At 36.1% G+C, this 25,503-nt stretch overlaps 2 protein-coding genes across 2 annotated transcripts; one reads left to right on the forward strand and one right to left on the reverse strand.

The window, feature by feature from the left end:
* Nucleotides 1–766: 766 nt before the first annotated feature.
* LOC125668754 (mediator of RNA polymerase II transcription subunit 26-like) lies at nucleotides 767–10,875 on the reverse strand. The gene is made up of 3 exons (XM_048903141.2): nucleotides 10,631–10,875; nucleotides 5,696–5,770; nucleotides 767–2,752 (listed from the first exon to the last, which is right to left on the reverse strand). Exons 1-3 carry the CDS (start codon nucleotides 10,691–10,693, stop codon nucleotides 980–982), a joined length of 1,911 nt encoding a protein of 636 aa, XP_048759098.1. The 5' UTR covers nucleotides 10,694–10,875; the 3' UTR covers nucleotides 767–979.
* Nucleotides 10,876–11,101: 226 nt separating this feature from the next.
* On the forward strand, nucleotides 11,102–25,168 carry LOC125668755 (protein LTV1 homolog). Its single transcript, XM_048903142.2, has 11 exons — nucleotides 11,102–11,275; nucleotides 13,106–13,240; nucleotides 13,370–13,507; nucleotides 13,865–13,952; nucleotides 15,408–15,546; nucleotides 15,814–16,003; nucleotides 17,877–18,004; nucleotides 18,157–18,308; nucleotides 18,449–18,501; nucleotides 20,761–20,955; nucleotides 24,568–25,168. Exons 1-11 carry the CDS (start codon nucleotides 11,273–11,275, stop codon nucleotides 24,679–24,681), a joined length of 1,335 nt encoding a protein of 444 aa, XP_048759099.2. The 5' UTR covers nucleotides 11,102–11,272; the 3' UTR covers nucleotides 24,682–25,168.
* The last annotated feature ends 335 nt before the right edge of the window (nucleotides 25,169–25,503 follow it).

Consider the following 25,503-nt stretch of genomic DNA (forward strand, 5'->3'; position numbering starts at 1 on the left):
AGCTGTATGTCAATTATGCAGCTCTGCCCAGACACAAAGTATATATTCTTCCCAAACTTCATGGGAGGGTATGCGAAATGTTATATCGCTTTCCTCCATTGCTAGTAAAAACCTAATCCGAGATTCCTCTGACTCTAACCCCCGCTTTTATATTGTGACATGTGCGGGGGAGAGTCAGAGCGGATGCCAAATTGAAAAGTGGGAATTCAGCGACACCAGCTGGTGTCGCGACTCTGCCTACCTTTCGCAACTTTATTTCGCGATTCTAACTTCCGAGACGCGAGCAATCAGTAAAGAAATGATTCTTCTACAACTTAATCAAAATTAATACGATGCTTTCGCCGTTTTAACGGCCCTATCGCCGACAAATGAAGCATCACTTTGAATTAGGTCGCCTCCTCGCCATTCGATTTCTTTGCGCATGACGTCAGCACACAAACTTCCAATTTAAACGGCGAAAGCGTCGTATTAATTGTGATTAAGTTGTAGAAGAATCATTTCTTTACAGATTGCTCGCGTCTCGGAAGTTAGAACCGCGAAATAAAGTTGCGAAAGGTAGGCAGAGTCGCAACACCAGCTGGTGTCGCTGAATTCCCACTTTTCAATATGGCATCCGCTCTGACTCTCCCCCGCACATGTCACAATATAAAAGCGGGGGTTAGAGTCAGAGGAATCTCGGATTAGTAAAAACCTAGGCTATTGGAATTGAAGATTTATTGCTCAGTAGTTTATTTGTATAAAAACTGCAATAGAATAAAATGAAGAATTAATTATAAATCCTTTATTTGTTTTACTTCCCTCGAAAGTTTTACAAATACAAGAACAAATACAAACACATAATTAAAGATCTTTTAAATATCAACAAATATTACATAGATCTGCATAAATTTTGAAAGCACTGATCTGATCTATTTGCACTAACTCGTAATAAAATAAAAGTAATGGAGAAAATTAATTGTAAACACGGATTTCTTCTGCACTAGTCGTCCGTGAGAACATATGGCAGAATATGAAGAGGTTCATCATTGTAAGATGCCACTGTAATTGTTTGTGTCCAGTCTTTCCAAGCACCATTGATATCATACAACCCATTCACCTCACCCCACTCAGAATTGTGCAAACGCTCCAAAACCCCATCACTTACGCCTTCTTCTTGTGGAGGTTCACTCTCTTCTTCAGTTTCCATACAGTCAAAGTCTACACTACTGTAGTCAATAGGCCGTAACTGATCATAAATCTCTTCGAGAGTAAGCATTTTACTTTCCCCACTCTCCTCTCTTTTCACAATGTCTGTATTAATGCTGTCACCGAGATCATGTTCCTTTGATTGGACTTCCAGTGGTCGATAATTTGTATCAATCTCTGAACTGTCGGTAATGTCCATGCCTGATTCCTCTTTGCCAAGAGATTCTGATTGAGAAAGCTCATATTTGAAGGGACTCATGTCCACAGCACTGCTAGGTGTAATAGAGCTCTCAAGATAATTTTCGACAAGTTCCCGTTTTGTCTGACTTAGATTAACTGGTGGCCGAATTGGCGTGGATGAATTCTGCAGATCTTCGTGTTTACGCCTCCGTTTGGGTCGAGCACCTGGTGGTAGAACAGGAGGTGGTTCATCACTTTCCTTTCGAATTTGATTCGTTTCAATTTGATGAATCACACGATTTCCAACCGCAGATCCTCCACTTTTAGCTTGCAGATCTGCAATTAATTGTGCAGTTGTTTTCACTTTTGGTGTCTTTAATGCCTTATCAAAGGACTTTTGAGTATCGGTGCTGACCACAAGATTAGCATTTCGACGACTTGGCAAGGTATGCTGTTTCCCACCTCCATCAGAGGAAATGGATGAGGACGGTGATATTCGACTCGAGTTGTGCATACTTCTGTCACTGAACATGACGGGGGAAGGTGCCACGGACCCATTGGCAACTGTCTTGTAGGACACATTCTCACTTTTAGAGGGAGCTCGAACAGCATTTTGGTTCTCATTTCGTGTCTTCTTTTTATTTGCAACATTTGTTTTAGAGTTTATACTTTGATCATCATGTGCTGACCCTGAATATGAAGACAAAGAACGTCCATTTTCTCTCATGGAATGTGAGTGCTGTGGAATATCCTTGACACTACCACTCAAACTTGAAAGACTCTCATGAGACAAATTTTTTAACAGCCTTCCATGGGATTCTACTTCATCAGAAGGACTGCCATTATTGCTTAAACGATCAGTTTGTGAATTCAACACATTGGGTGATAGTTCGGGGGAAGAATGCACAGAATTTAGCCTTGGAACTTTGCTAGGGAAGGTTTTACTATAACCCTTAAGATCACTCGTGCTCAGATTGGGAGAGAGTCCCGATTTCAAATACTGGGACATATTAGGAGTGTTCGGTTTACTCCTTGGAGGTTGCGGAAGTTTGGGAGTATTTGGATTCACAATTTGGTTAAAAGTCTGGGTGGGTGTGTTCGGTTTGTATCCTGGATACTGTTTTGAAAGACTAGGACGCACAACATTCTGACTACTGACCACTGGAGATAATGACTTTTGAGATAGTGCTGGACTACTGGGCTTGGAACCATTCCCACTTAAAGCTGCTACACTGGGGTGACTGGGTGCAATCCCTCCATGATCTCCATTTACTTCAGGGTTGATAAGTTTCTGCCAGTTTCTCACTAGCTTCTTTGCTCTCTTGGCTAATTGTTCATTGTTTGTTTTCTTCCTGAGTTCATTAACGTACTTCCCAATTCTTGTTTGCTGAAAAGAAAAGTAATCTTTACAGTTACTTAACAGTGAAGGCTAGTGTTAAGGCAATACCTTCATAATTACTGAAATCCACTTCATATTTCACGAGACTTAATTTCCATGATTTTGCCATACACAATGAAGTATACTTTTTATATACAATGAATTTGTTTGTTTTTTCTTCTTCGTGAGAACATTATTTTCCAATGAGACAAACTTACAAATTCATGTAAAAATATGAAGTTATCATGAATAGTGTGATTTACAGGATATGAATATATTTTTGCTCAACTTCTATTTAAAATGTTCAGAGCAAATGTCCTGGGCTTTGTTGCATGTTGTTTTTTTTTTTTTACACCTGTTGCTAGCTATGATCTGCACTGTATTGATCGACAAGAACAGTATATCCCATCATTAACTAATTGTCAGCATTTAGGAAAACACATGGAAAACCATTTCTATATTTCAGCTCAACATGATCATGGTTTCTCACAATTGTTAACCTCAAGGTATTAAATTCAACTATTCTTCCTGGAATTCCAAGACAACCATATTTTCCATGTCTTTTTACTCAAAAAAAAAACTAACACTTTAAAATCATCAATATTCACTGAGAAGTGGTGTACCCCTACTAATTTTGACCCATGATGAAAATTGAATAATCTGTGTAAACTACTGCCTTGAATTTCATACATGAGCGTAAAGCATGATGATGAGATATGAATCTCATGCTTTTTTGACCAAAAAACAAGTAATAACCTAGTTTGACAATTGAACATTACATTGTAATGAGGGTGTGTGTGTGTGAATATTGTAGCTACCTGTTCATTGGTCATTCTAGATAAGGAGATTTTAAGACTATGGTTGTCTACTATAAGCCCACACCTCGCATTCTATACCTGAACAAGATGTACTGTGAACAATGCTCACTAAGAATACCCCCCACTTACCCCAATCTCCCAAAGGGTGTTGGTAATAGGTATAAATAAACTTCAGTATTATGATCCAAAAGGTATCTAGGAACACAGCATCTCCATGCGATGAAAAAAGCTGTTAAAGAATTTAAATGGAAACAATATTGCTACTTCGATGTCCAGTGCGCGTGACCTTTGACCTTTTGACCCCAAAATCGATAGGGAACATCTTCATCCCATGGGTAGTCCATATGTATGATATGGTGACTGTAGGTGGAAAGGATAACGCTTTAGAGCCCGGAAACCATATTGCTACTTCAATGTCCAGTGCACTTGACCTTTGACCCCAAAATCAATAGGGAATATCTTCATCCCATGGGTAGTCCATATGTATGATATGGTGACTGTAGGTGGAAAAGATAACGCTTTAGAGCCCGGAAACCATATTGCTACTTCAATGTCCAGTGTGCTTGACCTTTGACCCCAAAATCGATAGGGAACATCTTCATCCCATGGGTAGTCCATATATATGATATGGTTACGGTAGGTGGAAAGGATAATGCTTTAGAGCCCGGAAACCATTGCGTCTACAGATGGACGGACAGACAGACGGACAACTTGATTCCAGTATACCCCCCCACAACTTGTTGCGGGGGGTATAATTAATTGATGCTTGAATATGATTGAAAAAATTGTGGCCTTGTTCCTGTTTTCTTTTTTTAAAACATTACTTTTTCCTATATATTCAATATAAAGACACTTTCACCCCATTTGTGGCCAAAAGACTATGGTTGGAATAACATTTAAAAACTTAATCAATGTGCAGTAATGTAGCAATATAACAAATTCAACATTAATTGCAACATACCAATAATTATAAATTGTGACATTTGCAGTATTAACACTCTTCAACCCATCAAATGTCAGTACATTGATCGCTACAGGGAGTAAACAAGATGTATCTGTGAAATTCAATTACTCCAACAATAACTTTGCCTGAAGTAGCAATGTCCTACTCTGGTATGTAATACTTTGTGCATTTCAATGAATTACACTGACCTTCCATTTTCTTGGAAATGTGCCTGAATACAGGTTACATGTAGCAGTACATACAATTCCTCTGAACACAATAGACATGGGACAAGTGGTTTTAAATCTGAATTGTATATTGTTCTCATCATAAAAATGTACTATTGGATATCCATCTTCATAATTACATCAGGGCATGCAATTACAATGTATATGTGTGTATAATGAAGCACCAGGTCACTTCTCAGCGGACACTTTTATGATTACCATTCTGTCTGCTCAACAAAGTCTGATGGTGCATACTTACACACACACATACCTTGCAATTAGTTATCCAATATGGTTATTATAGAGAAAGTTTTGTCACTTGTCCTCATGTCAAGGACTCAGATTCTTGTGCTAGTGTAACCCTGAATTTGCAATACCCATATTCATGTATTTCACCACTTCTACACACAAGAGGCATAACTTTGATTCAAAATTCAATATCACCTGCCATAGTTTTACCTGACCACGAAAAAATCAATGAAATCTGCAGACAGATTCTGGTCCTCTGTTGACAATCATTGATTAGCACACACAAGCTGAACTGCATTAAATCCATTGAGAATTTTGTGTAATACTTTATTACCTAAGTGCATTCCTGTACTAAGCAATTTCTATTTATCACTCTGAACAATTGAATGTAGTCATATTAAAATAGACTAAACCAAAACAATGAGCCAAAATCTGAACTTGCTAACATTTTCTTCTTCTATCAAAAGGCTTACTAAAACATCTTACTCTTCCAACAGATCTACTCACCATTATAATTTTTGTTACTTATTAATATAATAATTAGTAAGATTTCTGTCACTATAAATTGAGTTGTCTTTCAGCTGTTGTGTATTAATATGAAGAGTACAACTTAAAAAATCAATATTGCTGTCAATTATCAAGAAGTTTACATGATATGAATAGAAAGTATTATTTGAATGTGTTTCAATTAAGTTGCATTAAGGATGTTCATTACCTCCAGCACATCTCTTGTGATCGGGTACGTTTCCAATATCGTGATGACGGCCAACACTCCGTCCATGTCGATAACCTATAAAAACAATATCAGTTATTCTCAGTCATAAACACAAAGTGTTAATCAAGTTAACATTCACAGAATCCTTGTTAGAAGATATAAAACCAACATTCTGTGACTTTAATCATTCACTCATGTCACTGGGAAGCAAGTTTGTTGAATTCAGAATTTTTGCGAAAATAAAAAATTGGGGTGGGCCCTTTTTTGAGGGGCGGACGGGGATGATAATCTATCGATTAATTTTAATTGGCCTTAATGACAAACGAGTTTTTGTCAACAGAAATGCTTCATTTAATGTCAAATAAATAATTCTGGTTAAGCTTAATTTCAAACACAGAAAGATACCAAACTTCTTCAAAATTTACGACCGCAAGATAGCGAGAAATTCAGAAAACGATACATCTAATTTCCGTACGTGGCTTTTCACATTGCTACACCGGAAATGTAAACAAGAAGGGTAAATACCGGAGTCGGGGCATGAAAATGTTCATAAAATCGCAAGTTTCGCAAAATAAAGAAATTCAGGACGGGCTGATTTTTGAGGGGCACATACATATCATGATTTACTCGCACAAGAATAAGGGTTTAAACTCAGCACTCACTAATTGTGAGTAAAATTTTGTGTGGGTGCCTAAATTTGCTGTCTCGCTCGTCCATATGGGGAGTGATTTATGTGAACAGGAATCGGTCATAATTGTATAAGGTTCGGTAATCAGTAAATCTTTAGCAATAAGACCCTTTTCTGAGTTATTTATAAGCTTAATTTAAAGCGTTTTGGAGACCTCTTAAGACTACAACAAAGTATACCATGTGTGATTTTTATCCAAGTCAATTGGCAAGATCACTGATGTCAAAACAGCTGGAAGTTTTAGAGCTTGACAAAAAAATATCACGATTGCAGCCTTCCTGATTATTATGACATAGGGATGTGAACAAATAGAAAGCTACTGCTAGTACAAAGAAAACAGCGTTGTCGTCAGAACAAATTGAAAGTTGGAACACAAATAATTTAATAATGAATGTTTTTTGTGGTGGAGTATATTTACACATATCAAATACAATAAAAAAAAAAAAAAAAAGTATGGAAACCTATTCTCAACCACTTTAAATATTACTTAATGCATTCAAACAGTATAATGAAGCAAACACACACAAAATATATGATCCATTCACATATCTCATGGATTTCTTGCATTATATTTCATCAGATGTGGGCTAGCGTGTTTTGTTGTGGGCTCCCAGAAATAACATTTCATCAGATGTGGGCTAGCATGTTTTGTTGTGGGCTCCCAGAAATCACATTTCATCAAATGTGGGCTAGCATGTTTTGTTGTGGGCTCCCAGAAATCACATTTCATCAGATGTGGGCTAGCATGTTTTGTTGTGGGCTCCCAGAAATAACATTTCATCAGATGTGGGCAAGCATATTTTGTTGTGGGCTCCCAGAAATAACATTTCATCAGATGTGGGCTAACATGTTTTGTTGTGGGCTCCCAGTAATAACATTTCATCAGATGTGGGCTAACATGTTTTGTTGTGGGCTCCCAGTAATAACATTTCATCAGATGTGGGCTAGCATGTTTTGTTGTGGGCTCCCAGATATAACATTTCATCAGATGTGGGCAAGCATATTTTGTTGTGGGCTCCCAGAATAAATATTTTATCAAATGTGGGCTAGCATGTTTTGTTGTGGGCTCCCAGATATAGCTTTTCAGAAGCCCACATGACTCCTGGAAATTTAGTTAAGTTTCAACCCTGCAGATTGGAATTTTGAAAAAAGAAAATTACAAATCTTTATCAAAGACTTTCCATGAATTTCATAATTTTAAGGAGGCAAAAAACGTAATTTAATATCACAAATCGATCTTCTGCTGGTTTATCAGTACATATGACTGACCATCTTAAAGACCGAGAAAATAAGCACTGCCTTCAAATTTACCTGGTCTGTGAACCCTTGTCAATCAGGAAAAATTCAGCTTCAGATTGGATGCTAGAAATTGATGGACATTTAAATACTAGTCTTTGTGTATACCTTATCTATCTTAACTGGTGATCCAGGCGTCCATGCAATTGTTTGATGCTTACCGCTCGCTCGATAGGGAAACGGTATTGGTTTTTTCATGTAGAGAGTCACACAATAATAGTAGTAAATTTTGAAAACAATTACATAAATTATAATAGAATATAGCAGGTTATGCTTAGGAATGGGTATGATTGATAATAATAATTATGGATTGCTGAGTATAATTTACAATAAACAGATTAATTATGAGTAAATACATTGTACGTTAATGAAATCTTGTTTACACCCAGTTGAAAATTTATAAGCGTAATTTTCCCCTCGAAACATGGCCGTGAATTTTTTTTTGTTTTTCAAACTACCATTAAATGTTTAATTGACAGGTAGCTTACAATTTGGGGGTGTCAACTTAAAATTGGGTTTTTAAGGACAAGTCACACAGACAACTTTGGTAGCCAGAGAATTCTGGTGTGCAGTCCAGAAAAACTAATTCCAACAGCAAAACTTTCTAAGCTGTTTTGGAATATATAGCCATCATGGGACGTGGGACGATGATCGGTACATCAGCTGTACATAGCCAGAAAATCTACCACAGTACGCAGGAACTCCCGTCGAAAACTATGTTTGGCAGTCATATGCATACAAAAAAACTTTTGAATAAAGAATATTCTGTCTAAGTTTTCAATGGCTAACATTCTCATTTATATGTAATGCAGGTAACAAAGATAACATCCTGTGTATTTGGGACAGTATATACAAGCTAGCAGGGTTTCCTCTGGCTTGGGCTTCACACCTGCCTTAAATTAGCTCCGCCCCTCACTTAACTTACCTGAGGGAAACTGACAGGTTGAAAACCTTGGCTTTTAAGTATTCTGCTTAAATCTGTTTCTGCTAATAAAGTGTTGAAAACTAGCTATAAAGTAGGTCTATCATTCCTCTACGCCACAATTGAAAGTAAATGCACTACGTTTTCCCAAATGTGACATTTCCCCCCCTTTTCGACGTTAATATAGCAATATAAATATCCGATATTGATTCTTTTCTAGTCTCTCATCAGCTATGGCCAAAGGGGAGATTTTGTAAACGGAAAGTTAGAAAATTCTGGCTTTAGAAAAGGAGAGAATTTGTGGGAAAACAAAGATTACATAAACGATGTTTCGGAAGACGAAAGTATGCCAATTGTATTGTACATGAATGTGAGACAATGTAGATTATTCATGCATGTATAAGTTTTACAATGATTTAAGTTAATGTACATGGATTAAGTGATACCACGGGGCATCGTAAAGTATTTTATCATTGGGAAGACAAACTGGATCAGGAAGAGAGGGTGTGTGCATGTCGGACCATATTCGGTTTTCCACCATAGTCAGTCTTGAAAATACAGTCACTATTTCTTTGTCATTAACCTGATGACACAGTATGAAATTTAACAAAACTTTTGACTCAATGCATCTCTTTAGGCCAATTCACCTTAATTAGTAGATTATCATCCGGGGTCACAAAAAATATGGGGTGGGTGGGAGGATTTTATTTTTATTTCCCCCGAAAAAAAAATTAATGACAAAAGGCATCACACAGTGTTAATCAAGTTAACATTCAAAGAATCCTTGGTAGAAGATAAAGAACCAACATTCTGTGAATTTAATCATTCACTCATGTCACTTGGAATCAAGTTTGTTTGAAATCGTAATTTTTGCGAAAATCAAAAAAATCAGGGTGGGCCTTTTTTGAGGGGCGGGCGGGGATGATTATCAATTAATTTTAATTGTCCTTATTTACATTACATGCAATTACAGAAAAAGCAAAATGACACTGATCATTATGTGGAGAATTGCTCAATTGATGTACAAAACTGATACATATTGATAAGACTGTTGAAATATGGATGCACGAGGATATTACCCATGCTGTGTATTTCAGCCAATTTGTTTAAAGAAAAATAATTATTAAGAAAAAGAAGGGCATGTACATTTTCATTAATGTTGATGAAGGGAGTGCATACTTCTGGGTGGCAATAACAATAAAAATGTTCACATTTATTTTTTTATGTATCTATTGTTAGAATATACATTATCTTTTAAAGACAATTTTTTCATGATCGAGTCCATTTTAGGCCGAGGTCAGACCTACCTAGAGGAGGAAGATCACACCAGAGTAATTTGATATGGTTGAAAAGTGGAGGATAGGTACATTAATATTTTGAAATTGAAAACTATTCGTCTTATTTAACATGCTAACCAACAGAGCTACCCAGCTAGGCAATCAAATTTAAACAGAATATACCGATATTTATATTTCAAAAGGAAGTTGGCTATTAAGATGAATTATTATACATCCTTAGTATAAATTCTCCATGAAAGAGTTAAAAGAAAGTGTATGCTGCTATAAATGAATGCAGCATATTGATTTTTATGATCCTGCCAGTACTAGGGCAACATGGCCATGCTCCCTTGATTTGTTGGACTTTTACCCGTTTTCAATTCTTCCTCATAAGAGAAAAAAAATAATATAAGCATGCTCAACCATCAAGTTGCAAACTATTCCAAACGATAACCTATCTTTTTTTTTTTCTCCAGTTACCTAACTTGCCATGCCTCTAAAAATGAACGTAATTCATACCATCACCATTTCTTCCATACGATACTTTTTACAATGCATCAAACCCGTTTCATATAGATATTTCTAAAATTCAACAATAATAAAATAACATAGACAATGTCTTGAAAAAAGAAATAAAGCTGTAACCTATCTCAAGTTCGTCTTACACTTTTGTCCCATAACAAACACCTATATACAGTCATGAACAAAATGGAGATTTCCCCAAATTTATACGTTTGTGTCGATTTCCTTACATTGTTATCATCATCAAGAGCCTCCAGCAGCTTTTCTTTTAGATCTTGGGGAGTGTGCTGCATTGGGATGCCCTAAAGCTCCCCAAATTTCGGATTTCAGCCAGCTCTCTGACCGATGTTGTCCCACCGCAATGGCGGACTTCCATACATTGTGCAAATGCTCAGAGCGCACTGGCATCTGGGAAGCCTCTCTGTACTTTGCGTGACGTACAATGACGAACTACTGCCTTGGATAAAACCGTGCGCAAGGTGCTTGTCACGTGACCGATTGTTTATCACCGTGACGTAAATAAAGAAGAAATTCTAATTATCAACCAAATAACTTGTACAATTTACCAACACTAACTTCTTTATCATCTGAATTATCATTTTTTTATGTATTGACAATTTTTACTATGTAGAGCGCAATTATAAAATTAGGATCTATTTTTTTACGTGATTACTTCCCTTTCACATAGAGGCCATAGATGGCTCTTAATGAACGAGAAAGCGGATTTTTCATTGGTTTACTGGTTATTGGGCAAATATGTTCGGAATACTTCCAGATTTATCAACCAATATATAAATAATAACGTCACATCCGTTTAGTTAATACCATGTGGAAGTTTTACAAACATCTCTGAAATATATATATCTATAACGATGGTAAGTATGTTCGTCTATTCACCAGCATTTTGTAATGGAAGATACTTTATTTTGCAATAAGCTGCCAGAGACACGTCTCTCATTCTAACAGAGAAATGTTGGGGGAGGTGGCTAGAGTTAAATGTGTCATGCAATGTCTAATAACACTAGATAATACATGCTTCAGTACACGACTTTATCGAAACAGCGTAATCTACGATTGGGACGCTACGTGTACGTGGTTTTTCTTTGATATGAAGTTCCACTGTCAAACTGGCTGTGACAGTTTGGAAAGGAACGAATAGAATAACATATAAACAGGTCCAGTCCAAAGACTATTTCTACCTACGTAGCTACTTATAGCTACTTAGGTATTTAAACCTACTCCAGGTAGCTATTTTTACCTACTTTTTCCTTTACTAGCATTTCGTGGCCAAACGCAGGAATGGTGCAATATGATGTGTTCCAAATTTCTTGATTTACTTACACTCATGACTGACGATGAATACCTAAAAAGTATTGGACAAAAAATTATTACTTTCCAACCTTTCAAATTTACATCAATGACTATACCCAGTTCCATTTTCTAGGAACTTAGGATCAAAGTTACGTGATAAGAAGTCTAGAATGTCTTACAAATCTGTATTAATTTTAAAGTCTACCTTCATGCATTTTTACATTAAAAATTTTGGAGGCGATTTTTCATGCATTTCCTCTACATTCTCCACCCATGTAAAGTATTCAAATTTACACTCCGAATTTTGTCATGCACATGCACAACATGATACATAAAACGACTAACCTGTTTAAAAGATGCACCTTTATTATTATTTATTCATATTTTAAAAAACAGGTAGAAGTAGCAGTAGAAGTAGGTTAAAATACCTAGGTAGCTATTAATAGCTACATAGGTAGAAATAGACTTTGGACTGGACCTGTTAAATATGTATTAAACAGATAAAGATACATATAGCATGTCTATTTGAATGGCTGGGAATTCCAACAGGAATATAAATATAAAAGATAATCTTCAGTTTTGGAAATACATGAGGGTATGAACGGCAACACTTCACATATTTTTGCTAACACGCTTCATGAATTATGCTGGCGCAAAATGTCACAGTTCATACTCTTTTGTATTTTTCAAAATGAAATTCATTTTTTTTTTGTGTACATATTCATGGGGCTAGGTAATTCGAATGGGTTCAGTTATTTTGACAGTGTATACTTGTCACAATGTAGTTATACAGTGTATATAAGGATAGAGTTAATCCATATTAGTGTATGTATAGGTGTAGCTAATGTAACTGCATATTTATGATTGTAATTTATATGATGTGAAGGGTAATACAATTGGATGCTTGTTTTTGTGTGTGTGTGCTATTTGAACATTGTTCCGAGAAGTTCTTTTTACAGTCTTTTGTTGTGAACATTGTTCCGAGAAGTTCTTTTTACAGTCTTTTGTTGTGAACATTGTTCCGAGAAGTTCTTTTTACAGTCTTTTGTTGTGAACTTTTTACAAACTTAATCAGTTGGCACAGGGAATTTATTAATGTTTTTGACAACATTAGAATCACATCCTTAGGTGCTTGGCAAAGGAACAGTGTTTAACATATACCTTTGCCAAACGCTCAGCATTAGAAGTGAAAGTAACAGATGGAGGGCCCATAGATGTCACTGTAGGCAGTGGCATGATAAAGAACCCTCCTTGTCTCAGCTTTATTCATGTATGGGTCAAAATTCTTATAGACATAGAGTTATATGTTGGATTAATGTTTATTGTACTTTTATATTCAATCATTATTTGTGAATTATGATGTTGCAATATATTCATTATTTCAAATTTCACAGCCAGCCAAAAAGAAAAAGTTCATTGATAAGAAAAATGCAGTGACTTTCCACCTAGTACACCGAAGTCAGAGAGATCCACTGCAGGCTAAAGAGGAATCATCAAAACATGTTCTACTTCCTGTAGAGAAGAAAAAGGTGATAGTATATTCATACATTGATGTTTTAATATATACGTACTTTGCCAATCAGAATGCATATAGATTTTGAAGAGAGTGAAATGAAGATGCTTGAAATACTGAACCTGTTTTCTGCATATATTTAAAGGAATTAAGCAAAGAAGAGAAACTCGAAGAGCTGCATAAATACGGCATTTTTTACGATGATGAATATGACTATTTGCAACATTTGAAAGATTTGAATGAAGTATACGAGCTAGAAGAACATGTGCCCAGGGAAGAGAAGGTATGACATATTTCGACAACAGCACAGCATGTTATAGTGAACCAGTGGAATGTATTACAGAACATTTTACTTACAACAGGAGCAATATGTGTACATATGTATAGAAAAACTCACATAAGAGTCACAGTCAGTCTGTTGTAATAACAGTAAATAATAGTATTATTTTCAGTCATAGAAAGTACATTTATAAAGCATTGAATTGGACACAGTCATTCAAAGTTGTTAAAGAAGTAATGTGATAGTCAAAAGGAGTTGATTATAATGAATTTTATTGTAGAGGTTTGATTCTATCTGTGTAACTATAGAAGTTTGTTATTGCTTATATAATGTACATACATGTAGGTTCAAATATTTCAGAACACAAAGATAAACCTCCCATCCTCAGTGTTTGCATCTGACCTTGAGAAAGGTGTAGGTCTTTTGAATGAAGCAGTGCCCATTAGAGGTAGGTGTCTCAATAAGATTTTAAAGATACTCAATACTTATGCAAGGTCAAATTGATAGATTATCATCCCCGCCCCTCAAAAAAGGGCCCATCCTGATTTTTTTATTTTTGCAAAAATTACGATTTCAAACAAACTTGCTTCCCAGTGACATGAGTGATTGATTAAAGTCACAGAATGTTGGATTTATATCTTCTAGCAAGGATTCTTTGAATGTTAACTTGATTAACACTTTGTGTGATGCCTTTTGTCATTAATTTTTATGCCCCCGAGATCAAAGATTGGGGAGCATATCGTTTTTGTCCTGTCTGTCATTCTGTAATTCTGTCTGAAACTTTAACCTTGCTAATAACTTTTGAACAGTAAGTGATAGAGCTTTGATATTTCACATGAGTATTCCTTGTGACAAGACCTTTCCGTGGGTACTAACATTTTTTAATCCCTTGACCTTGGAGTTTGACCTACTTTTTGAAAACTTTAACCTTGCTAATAACTTTTGAACAGTAAGTGATAGAGCTTTGATATTTCACATGAGTATTCCTTGTGACAAGACCTTTCCCTTGGTACTAAACCATTTGACCTTGACATTTGACCTACTTTAATTTTTTTTTTTACATTGGTCATAACTTCTAAATGGTAAATATTAGAGCTTTCATATTGTACATGAGCATTTCTTGTGACAAGATCTTTCTACTGGTATCAAGATATTCGTCCTTGTGACCTTGGCCATCTTCGGAATTTGCCATTATCAGGGGCATTTGTGTTTCACAAACTCATCTTGTTTTTTCTCGGGGAAATAAAAAATATAATCCTCCCACCCGCCCCATATTTTATGTAACCCCGGATGATAATCTACTAATTAAGTTGAATTGGGCCTAATGCGGGTCTTCCATTCCAGTACAAAGATGTATAGTAATATCAAGATATCGAGTTCTCTGAAGTATTCCGAAGTTGTTATGAAACATTCATGCATTAAATTCTTCCATACTTTTTAACTATTATTTTAGGTATTTGGAATACAAAATAACATACATATAAGGAAATGATTGCCTACCAAATTCAACTGAGCACAAAATATTACATGTAATCTACAAGAATTAACATTTACATCTTGTTTCTTTAAATATACCCAAAACAGATAGAGGCTTCCTAGACAAATGAGCGATATCATTTAGATATCTGTGCTTTTTTAAACAACAAGTTAAAATCTGACATTTGATGTTGTGCACAAATGATAAACATCCTTACAAACCAGCTTAACCACTTCCATACTTGGAAACAACACCAATTTATTCCAAAAACCAATTTATTCCAAATATATGGAAACTTATTCCAAGAAAAATCACCTGCAGACAATTATATTGATTGACTGAACCAGTACTGAATGTATATTGATTGAATGAATCAGTACTGATAGTGTATTTATTGACTGAACCAATACTTAATCTCTCCTGCAGGACCGAGGCCAGATTGGGACCCAGATATAGTTGCAGCACTTGATGAGGATTTTGACTATAATGATCCTCAAAATCAACTTGAAGATGACTTCATAGTCAAGGCAAATGCTGGGGAAGGTGTCAAATGTGATGAGGATGAGTATGTGTGAATTCATGATAGAACCTCTAATTGAGAAACAGTTTTAGGAATTTCTGCGATAGAAGGAGAAAAAATTATCATGAAATAAAAGACTTGGAGGCTGAAAATCTTTAATTTTTGAACCAAATATTTTGGTTTTTCAGCCATAGATATCCTTTTCTTCTAAAAAGTAATCAAGTTCTGACACTTTTAGTTTTAATCCAAAGTAAAATGAATTAGATTATGTAGATGTGTTTGTAATAACTCTGAACTTCATTTTTCTTCCAGAGAAATTGGATCTGATGTGGACTTTGATTCTGATGACTGTGAAATGTCAGATGATGACTTCGGAAGTGATGACAGAGGGAAACTATTCATGGAGGAAGAAACAAAGTCTCGCTTCACTAATTATTCCATGTCTTCCTCAGTAATCAAGAGAAATGAAGGGTTAACTTTACTGGATGATAGATTTGAAAAGGTGAATAATGATGTTATGTCAGACATTTATGATATACAAAGAAATAAGCGAAGTTTTAGTGTAAGATGCAAAAATGCACTTTTTTTCAAAAAGGACAACTGAACACTTAAGTAACATCCTGTAGTTCTGGGGTGTATCCATGTGATACAGATATGACTTTGTTTCATACATATGATATCTCATGCTTTGTGTGTGAGTCTCATGTTTTTTTTAGCAATTCTCACTTTCCTAAAATTTCAATAATAAAGAGACTATTACAGTGTGTCTTAAAATTGTTGCATCTCAGATGAAGAAGACATGACTGTCATCCACGGTTAATCTGCTTATATGTGGGTATTATATATCCGATATTGTTAATTCTCATATTTGCTAGATTATATTTAACATTTCATGTCATATTTGATAAATAGTTGTCTTATTATTGAAAGCAGCAACACACATTGTGAGCAGAGGAAACACGGAATACATCATTATGCCCTACCTAGAAAATCATCATTTACAAAAGATACTGTAGCTACCTTAATTCACACCAGTATTTAATGTGGCAAAATTGCTCGTATACATTATTATTGTGTTAACCTAAATTCGCATGCCGTCTGAAAATCAAGAGTTCTTTCATGTATCTATTTTAGCAACAGAAAATTAAAATCGACTAATTTTATTTCACGAGTGATGCCTCTCCCAAAATTATGTGATGATAAATTCCTCGCATATAATTAGGAATCTACAGTGAAATGACTGATGCAATGAATTATCTGTTTCTAAAGTTATTGAAATAATCAGCTATTGAAATTGATATTTGTAAATGCCAAAACTTGTATGATATAATTAACATTATCAAAGTAATTATCTAAGGCTGAATGGACACAGGTTGCTGAAATATAAAGATTAATTATGGATGGAAAATATTGTTTTTAATGAGCTTGGGTTTATTCAAATACTAGGCTTGGTAAGCTGTCAGTAATTATTTATCAATTGGCTCAGGGTCAGTGCAATAAAAAGGCCAACCTGCCATGGCTGATCACAAGTATCGAAACCATTCAAAATATAGTTTGTTATCTTTCTTATATATCTTTGTAAATTGATCCCACATGATAGTGAATTCATGTTTTACATTATAACTTGTCCCATGCAAATGTTGTGTAAACTGTACATAAGATAAGTTTATTCCAATTTTGGGCTAAGAGGGCATAACAACAAGGCAGCTTATAAAGAAGGAAATTTCCAAAAAGAAAGAAAGTTTACAACATTAACTACAGGTTACATGGACTGCATACTACATGTGGATGCAGCATGTTGGGGAAACGAGTACATACATATATGAATTGCTAATCAGGTGTATACACAAGTAAATGGACAATATCAGTATCATACCAACATATGAATAATAAAATATAGGAATTTTTGCAGTTTTAAAGCATCACTTCTTTTTCTGAAAGTTTTAATTAAATATTCACTCAATTTGACAATTACTGGTTTGTCTTCATTAATCATCAACCAAGTAAATTTTCCTTATTTGTTAAATAGATTAAAAAAAAATTGTTGAGCACCAAACTTTGAATTCTATCAAATGAAATATTTTCCATATTCTTGATGTAGTGTGATTGAAAGTTCTTTTTCTTGTACCATACTTGCCCAAATTTCAAAGCATATGCATTTAAATAATTTTGTATATCATTCAATACAAAGTTTTCTGTATTCTTATTCAAGATAATAGGTTTGCCATACACGTTTGCGGATGCACACACTTTTTTTCTGTGCAATATGTGTTAAATCCCCAACAAAGAGTTGAAAATGATGTACAATGTATGCTAGGCTGTCGTTACTGTACCCATGTTCAGATTGAGTGGTAACTGATGTATTTTTACTTCAGTTATATGAACAATATGAGGACACAGAAATTGGTGCCTTGGACAATGAAGATGTTGATGGATTTGTTGGACAAGGCAGTCATATGCTGGACACGATATTGGAAGATTTTGAAAAACAGCAAGAAGAAAAGTGAGGAATTTTATTTTTAGTTAGTGTCAGATAGGAATTTGTAGATAGTGCCTAAAATAAGGGAAATGTTAAATACCAATATATTAGTTTAAATATTACTTTAATTAATTATGGAGAGAAATGTCTAGAGAAATGATCTGATATATTTGCAGCCGTAGAAACTTGCATTCTGTGATGGATGATGAGCGACCTGATGACCTTGGGATAGAGGTCGTAAGTGGAGATGAATCTGACAATGAGGCTGACCTTGTACAAATGGTGATAGAGAAACCCAAGGAAAAATGGGACTGCGAATCCATTATAAGTAGGTCAATTCTGCAACTATAACAATGTATATTCATGAGAATTTTACACATCAATTTGTGAAAAAGTAAATATATTTTGTTTATGAGTGTTAATGTCATCAATTTTGCACTGTTCGTATATTCCAAATTTTGCTTTTAGGTACCTATTCAAATTTATACAACCATCCTAAGTTAATAGAGGAACCTCGAAAGGTATTGTCTAACAAATTAAAAATTGTCTTTATTGTGTAAAAATTCTAGTAAATTTAGAAACAGAAATGGAGGAATTTGCAAAAAATATTTCCCCAAAACTTTGTTGTGAATAAAATGAATGATAAGCTGTAAACATTGTAATGGTTGTTAGCCCCCTACTGGTTTGTAAAACCGAAGGAGACTATAGTTTTCTTATCCATCTGTCCATCCATCCCTCTGTCTGACTGCCCCATTGGTTTTCCAGACTTTTTTTCCATTTTGTTTGCAAGGATTCATTTGAAACTGACAGTGTAGTTTCAGAGTGGCAAACTGCAGATCAAGTTCGAACTTCATAATGTTTGATGGACAGGTGTCAAAGAAATTAATTTTTATATTGTTACATCTTTATATTCATCAGGATCGTATTCTGATGGAAATGCTGTTAAAGTAGGAGATCTGAATCGAGGCAGTTGACAAAACTCGGTCACTGATTGTGTAAATAGTCTCTTCATTAATTTAACATTTCAAGCTCATTAATGGTAAAAGGAACATATCAATGAAAATATATCAAATCTGTTAATCACGAGAGTATTTTTTCTGGAGTCGGTGAGCGAAGTCGGACTAGTAGGCAGTACTCTATTTACCGCATTCCTGCAATGGCCTATTCAAAATTGACCTTTAAACAGTTGATAGTAAATAATAATATGAAGTCCTTTGTAAGTAATTAAAATGCGAATATGATATATCAGTGTCTTCTTGTGTGTTCCATTTGCACGATTATTTCCCCCAAGTAATTTTGTTGTTGCAAAAATGGTGATCCAGATATGATGTGAACTGTGTCAAAAGTTGGCAAACAGTACATCGCAGAATGATGTGAGTCATCCCTGATAAAAACTACATGTGTCAACTGTATGAAAAACGAAACATTAAACTAATTCGATTTTGGTAAACATGGTGACTTGGTACCAATGTTTTAAGCCACAGTTCAAGGTCAGAAAACATTAAATGTACATTCTCTCGAAAATTACATCTGTCAGTTAATGGGGGCGCCAGTAGGGGACATTGCTTATGTAATACTGTAAAAGTGGTTATTTATGCATGGGGGAAATTTACCCTAAATATGCGGTTACGAAATAAGCTAAGCGCGTAAATTTCCCTCACGCATATAGTTATAAATATTTGATATAATATATATTATATTCAGTTTTTTCCCCCCACGCGTATTGTTAAACGTGAAAAAACGTGTGCTTAACCTCCAGCATAAATAACTACTTTTACAGTACTCTCAGAATGCTTGTTTTACAATATTTGATGAATATGCACACATTAAGTATTAAGTGCATATACTACCTAGTGGAATTTATTTCAGTCTTCAAAAGGAGTCTTTATGTTTTAGGTCACCTGAGTCATTCAGGTGACCTATTGCTATTGGCCTGTGTCCATTGTTGTCCATCATGCGTTAACATTTGAACGAACACTTTTAACTTCTTCTTGATAAATACCATTCCAATTCTTTTCTTTGGTATGAAGCATCTTAGGCACAGGGGGCGGGGACATAGATAGTAAGTTCCACATGTTCTACATCCCCAGGACCTTAAGGGTGGAGGAAAATCTGGCAAAAATTAACCATATTTCAAAAGTCTTCTTTACAACCACACATCTGTAAGAAAAACTAAATGCATACTCTTAGTCATATAGAGCAGGAAGGTTTGTACCAAAATTTTTAATTTCACCATCCCTAGGGGTAGAGGTTCTGACTCTAGAGCAGGACCAAACTTAGCATATAGTGTTTACGTGTAAAACATTTAAATAACATCTTCTTTAATGCCATCAATACTAAATTGAAACTAAATGTATACATGTATTTAGAATGAGCAGCCCTTTATCAAAATTGTAAATTTGGTAATTCAAGGTGTAGGGGTTTAGGTACCAGGGTGAGGCTGAATTGATCACAGTGATTAAATGTGTTTATCATTTGAAAGACTTCTTTGATTTTGCTGTTACTGTATAAATACTAAATGCATATCTAGGAAAAGCAGAAAGGATTGTACCAAAGTCTTGCATAAGTATGGGCTTTTTCAGGGGCTAATGTCACATCTTATGATATAATCCTCTGAATATTAAATGTAGAACAGGAAAATTATTATTGATTCCGCAGCCCTTGAGGCTAGTGATACTTTCAACTAATACTCAGGTGACTGATAAGACCTGGGTCTTTTGTATGTTATTTATGTTGGAGGTAAAAATTGTCGTAGAGTAATTTGAAGTGTAACTTTACAGGATAAGAAAATCAATTTGACATCTCGATTGGGGATCCCAGAGGGGGTGTTGGAACAGCCGGGTTTAACTCGTAAACAAATTGAGAAGGAAATAAGGGAGAATAGGCTAGCTGACAAAGCAAGTACATACCGACCCAAGAATGAGACCACGGAGGAACGCAAACAGAGGAAGCAGGCAACTAAGCATGAGAAAAAGGTAGAGGTTTACAGATGTCAGAATCATACAGAAAAACGTTTTATGTACTAGTTTCATTCCCATATATATATATATATATATTTATTTATGGTATCACACTAGTTTTTGAGCCAATTTAGAACCCAAACCTTATTTTACTGTGTTGGAATAAATAAATTCTTTAAAACTTCAAAATAGCATGAAAAGGACAGGAGTTATGGAAAAAATTTATCCTTGTGTCTCTTGACAAGATTTTTAAAAAGAAATTTTCTAAATATCCCCTTGCAAAATTGCAAACCCATAATCTGACCCCGTCGTTGTTTGAATCAACATGAATCTTGGACCCTGTAAAGATGGTTGCATACTATGGTGTTTGAATTTGTCATTGTATCTTCATGAGATGAAGATGTTTCAATGGTTATAGTGTAATGGAAGTAGTGTAATGAAAGACTTAATGAGTTCCTAGTTATCATTCTTTTTCTCTGGCACGTTTTTTGTGTGGGAGTGTTCTCACAAACTATATAAGGCAGTTTAGGATCTGTAGAGGTCCAGAATGAATGTCATTTTGTCTGAACATGCATGCATTACTTGACTTACTTGACTTATTCCTGTTGACTCTCGGTGGAGCATAGGGCTGCAACAACACCACGCCAACGGACTCTGTTATGGGCTGCTCTCTTCAGCTGAGTCCACGTCATTCCGGCTTCCTTCATTTCGCTCTTGACGGATCTTCTCCAGGACTGTTTGGGCCATCCTACTTTCTTTTTTCCCTGTGGGTTCCACTCTAGTGCTTGTCTTGTGACGTTGTCAGTTGGTTTGCGGAGCGTATGTCCTATCCAGCCCCATTTTTATACCCCCCGCAACAAGTTGTGGGGGGTATACTGGAATCAGGTTGTCCGTCTGTAGACGCAATGGTTTCCGGGCTCTAAAGCATTATCCTTTCCACCTACCGTCACCATATCATATATATGGACTACCCGTGGGATGAAGATGTTCCCTATCGATTTTGGGGTCCAAAGGTCAAGCGCACTGGACATCGAAGTAGCAATATGGTTTCCGGGCTCTAAAGCGTTATCCTTTCCACCTACAGTCACCATATCATACATATGGACTACCCATGGGATGAAGATATTCCCTATTGATTTTGGGGTCAAAGGTCAAGTGCACTGGACATTGAAGTAGCAATATGGTTTCCGGGCTCTAAAGCGTTATCCTTTCCACCTACAGTCACCATATCATACATATGGACTACCCATGGGATGAAGATGTTCCCTATCGATTTTGGGGTCAAAAGGTCAAAGGTCACGCGCACTGGACATCGAAGTAGCAATATGGTTTCCGGGCTCTAAAGCGTTATCCTTTCCACCTATAGTCACCATATCATACATATGGACTACCCATGGGATGAAGATGTTCCCTATCGATTTTGGGGTCAAAAGGTCAAAGGTCACGCGCACTGGACATCGAAGTAGCAATATGGTTCGGTTTGTCATGCCATTTGTTTTCTACACTCAGAAAAGAGGTAGTTTATACCTATTACCAACACCCTTTGGGAGATTGGGGTAAGCGGGGGGTATTCTTAGTGAGCATTGCTCACAGTACCTCTTGTCTTTTCTTGATGTCCTAACCTATTGGATTTTGGCTGGTTCTTTTCGTCTACGTTCGAGATCTTCTCCGGCCACCTGATGTTGAGGATGTGGTGCAAGCACTTGTTGACGAATATCTGTATCTTGTTGGTGATGGTGTTGGTTACTCGCCATGTCTCGGATCCGTAGAGGAGGACTACTTTGACATTGGCGTTAAAGATGCAGACCTTGCTGTGCTGGGATAGGGCTCTGGAGTTCCAGATGGGTCGTAGGGTGTTGAACGCTACCCTTGCTTTGCTGATCCGGCTCTTAACGTCCTCGTCTGCGCCGCCATCAATGTTAACCACGCTTCCTAGATAGACGAAGCGGTTGGTTTCTACGAGGTCCTTTCTGTGCAGTGGTTGGTTGAGTCGGTTGTTCATTCGCATCACCTCTGTTTTCTTGGTGTTGATTTTCAAGCCGGTCTTTTCTGCCTCCTCTGCTAGTCGGGTAAGCTTGGACTGGGCGTGTTGTTGCTTGTGAGACAGAAGGCTGATGCAATCGGAACTCCTCGAATGTCTCGCGCACTCGACATAGATCTCGGATGTAATACGATGGCATCCATGAGGGAATTTGATGCATTGTCAATTGTGACGTCACAGCAATGCATCAAATTCGCTCATGGATGCCATCGTATTACATCCGAGATCTATGTCGAGTTCGCGAGACATTCGAGGAGTTCCGATTGAAGGCTGATGTCATCTGCAAAATCCAGGTCCTCTAGATGTTTGGTGAGGGTCCACTGGATGCCGGTGTTGCTGCCCTCAGTGGTTCTTCTCATGATCCAGTCTATGACGATCAGGAAAATTGTCGGTGACAGTATACAGCCTTGTCTCACTCCTGTCTTCACTGGGAAGGGGTTGGTCAGCTTCCCGTTGTGGATGATCTGGCAGGTTGAGTCCTCGTACAGCTTCTTGGTGATGTTGACGAGCTTCTGTGGAATTCCATAGTGCTGCATCAGCTTCCAGATAGTCTCCCTGTCAATGCTGTCGAATGCTTTTTTGAAGTTGACAAAGGTCGTGTAGAAGGGAGACTGCCACTCTATGCATTGCTCAATAATGATACGCAGAGTGGCGATATGGTCCATGCATGATTGCTCCTGCCTGAAACCTGCCTGTTCTGCTCTCAGCTCCTTGTCTAATGCTGCATGCATTACAGCCTTGGTTAATGTTCCTTGGAGTGGCGCCAAGTCAAAAGTATCTCACTGTTAACCTCTAGCATGCTGGAGTTATTCATGCATGTGCAGTGGAGTTTTAGTCAACCAACTTTGGAATCAGTCCAACGTTTTTGTTTTTAAATGAAATTGTTTGAAAATTATGTCATACGTTTATATGGAGGCTCTTAATTGATTGGTATGGTAAAAATCACCAAATTGCATGCATGTGTGCTTCATTTTGATTGGATAATACTGAAACATCAAAAACTCTTGTTATGAGTGAAGAAAATATTGAAAATACATTGATAAATTTTAATCTACTCCAGAACCAGTGGGTTCACAAAAATGGGGTGGGGTCATTTAAAAATCTTCTCAAGAATTATTAAGCAAAAAAAGTTCAAATTTACATGAAACTTCTTGACATAGTGCAGATTCAAGTTTGAAAAAAATCATGGCCCCCTGTCAGTAGGATGGGGTCACAATAGGGAATCAAAGTTTTACATGCTAATATATTGGAAAAATCTTCCTTCTTAAGAATAGAGAAGGGAAATCCTTAGATATGGGCCAAGGTGACTCAGTTGAGCGATGAGGCCCATTGAAAGATTCAGTGAAAATTAATTAAACAAATAATACCACTTTTTAAATGGGGGGGGGGGGGGGGTGTTGGCTGCTTTGGGAATATCCAGAATGGTCCCAGTTACAATTATCACTAGTTTCATTTCATTTATTTAATGGAATTTTTAATACCACAAATAGAAGTATATAAGGAACGTAGGTATATTAACCAAGGCTCTTAGTTGAAGAAGTATTTAAAACTGACACAGATGTTAAATGGAGTTCCCTGTTTTGTAGGAAAGAAGGATGGAGAAGAAATCAAACAAGGAAGCATTTAGTGCTGAGAAAGTACGTCAAACAAAAGAACAGATGAACCTACAGAAAAACCTACAGGGTCTCAGGTTATCATGATGCTGGGATGGAATTCGCCTTCAGCTCTCAATGGCAGCCTTTGCTTTGGTGTTGTACACAAGCTGATCATTTTATTCTTTCTGTAATTAGGCCTGTAAGAATAGGTGCAATTTTTGAAGTTTTAAAAAAGATTCACTGAAAATCAATTGTAAAGTGTGATTTAATCCCCCCTAACACACACAAATAGCACTTTAAATTTGCTTCCTATGGGCCTTTGTTGTGTACAATTCATGATGTTAGCTGGAATATGATGTTTAGACCATCAAAATGTATTCTGAGGAATTTCAGTATTTATTGTATGGTAAATACCATAATACATTGTACATTGAACTCTATGGATGTGCCAGACTTCACATCAGACTTTACATGTGTTTTTAAAGCGAGAGATAGTGTCATCAATTTTTACTGATAAAAAATTGATGAGAGTGATGAATTTCAAAAACTCATTTTGGTTTGTTTTTTATGATGAATAAATTGTTACAGATTGGTTGTTCCTAATATTTTAAGTGTCAAAAACTGACTGAGTTGAGGTAACTGTTTAGGAGGTATGATATATTACATGTACCACTATGATAATGATATGTAAGGAATAGGTTGTTTGTATTATGGGGTGTTAAAACAATGGATCTCTGGGGTAAATTAGGCAAAACTTATCCCATGCTTGCCTTGTTGCGTATCCCTGAAAATAGAAACAAATTTTATAGAGGTGTTTTATATTCATTTTACTTATTTTTGTAACTAAACTGGCTTCTTTTTATAAATATATTAGGATGGGGGATAAAAGTTTTGCATATGGTTATATAGTGAAAAACTTTAAAAAAA

The sequence above is a fragment of the Ostrea edulis genome, chromosome 4 (assembly GCF_947568905.1).
Source record: "Ostrea edulis chromosome 4, xbOstEdul1.1, whole genome shotgun sequence".
In the NCBI taxonomy this organism is placed as follows: Eukaryota; Metazoa; Mollusca; class Bivalvia; order Ostreida; family Ostreidae; genus Ostrea; species Ostrea edulis.

Excerpts from the sequence above, each read along its gene's own strand:
- LOC125668754 (XM_048903141.2), bottom strand. The coding sequence starts at position 10,693 with ATGCAGCACACTCCCCAAGATCTAAAAGAAAAGCTGCTGGAGGCTCTT. Across the intron at positions 5,771-10,630 it reads CTCTTGATGATGATAACAAT|GTTATCGACATGGACGGAGT; the intron begins GTAAGGAAATCG and ends TTGTTTTTATAG. Across the intron at positions 2,753-5,695 it reads TCACAAGAGATGTGCTGGAG|CAAACAAGAATTGGGAAGTA; the intron begins GTAATGAACATC and ends TTTTCTTTTCAG.
- LOC125668755 (XM_048903142.2), top strand. Across the intron at positions 13,508-13,864 it reads ATGTGCCCAGGGAAGAGAAG|AACACAAAGATAAACCTCCC; the intron begins GTATGACATATT and ends CAAATATTTCAG. Across the intron at positions 16,004-17,876 it reads TGGATGATAGATTTGAAAAG|TTATATGAACAATATGAGGA; the intron begins GTGAATAATGAT and ends TTTTTACTTCAG.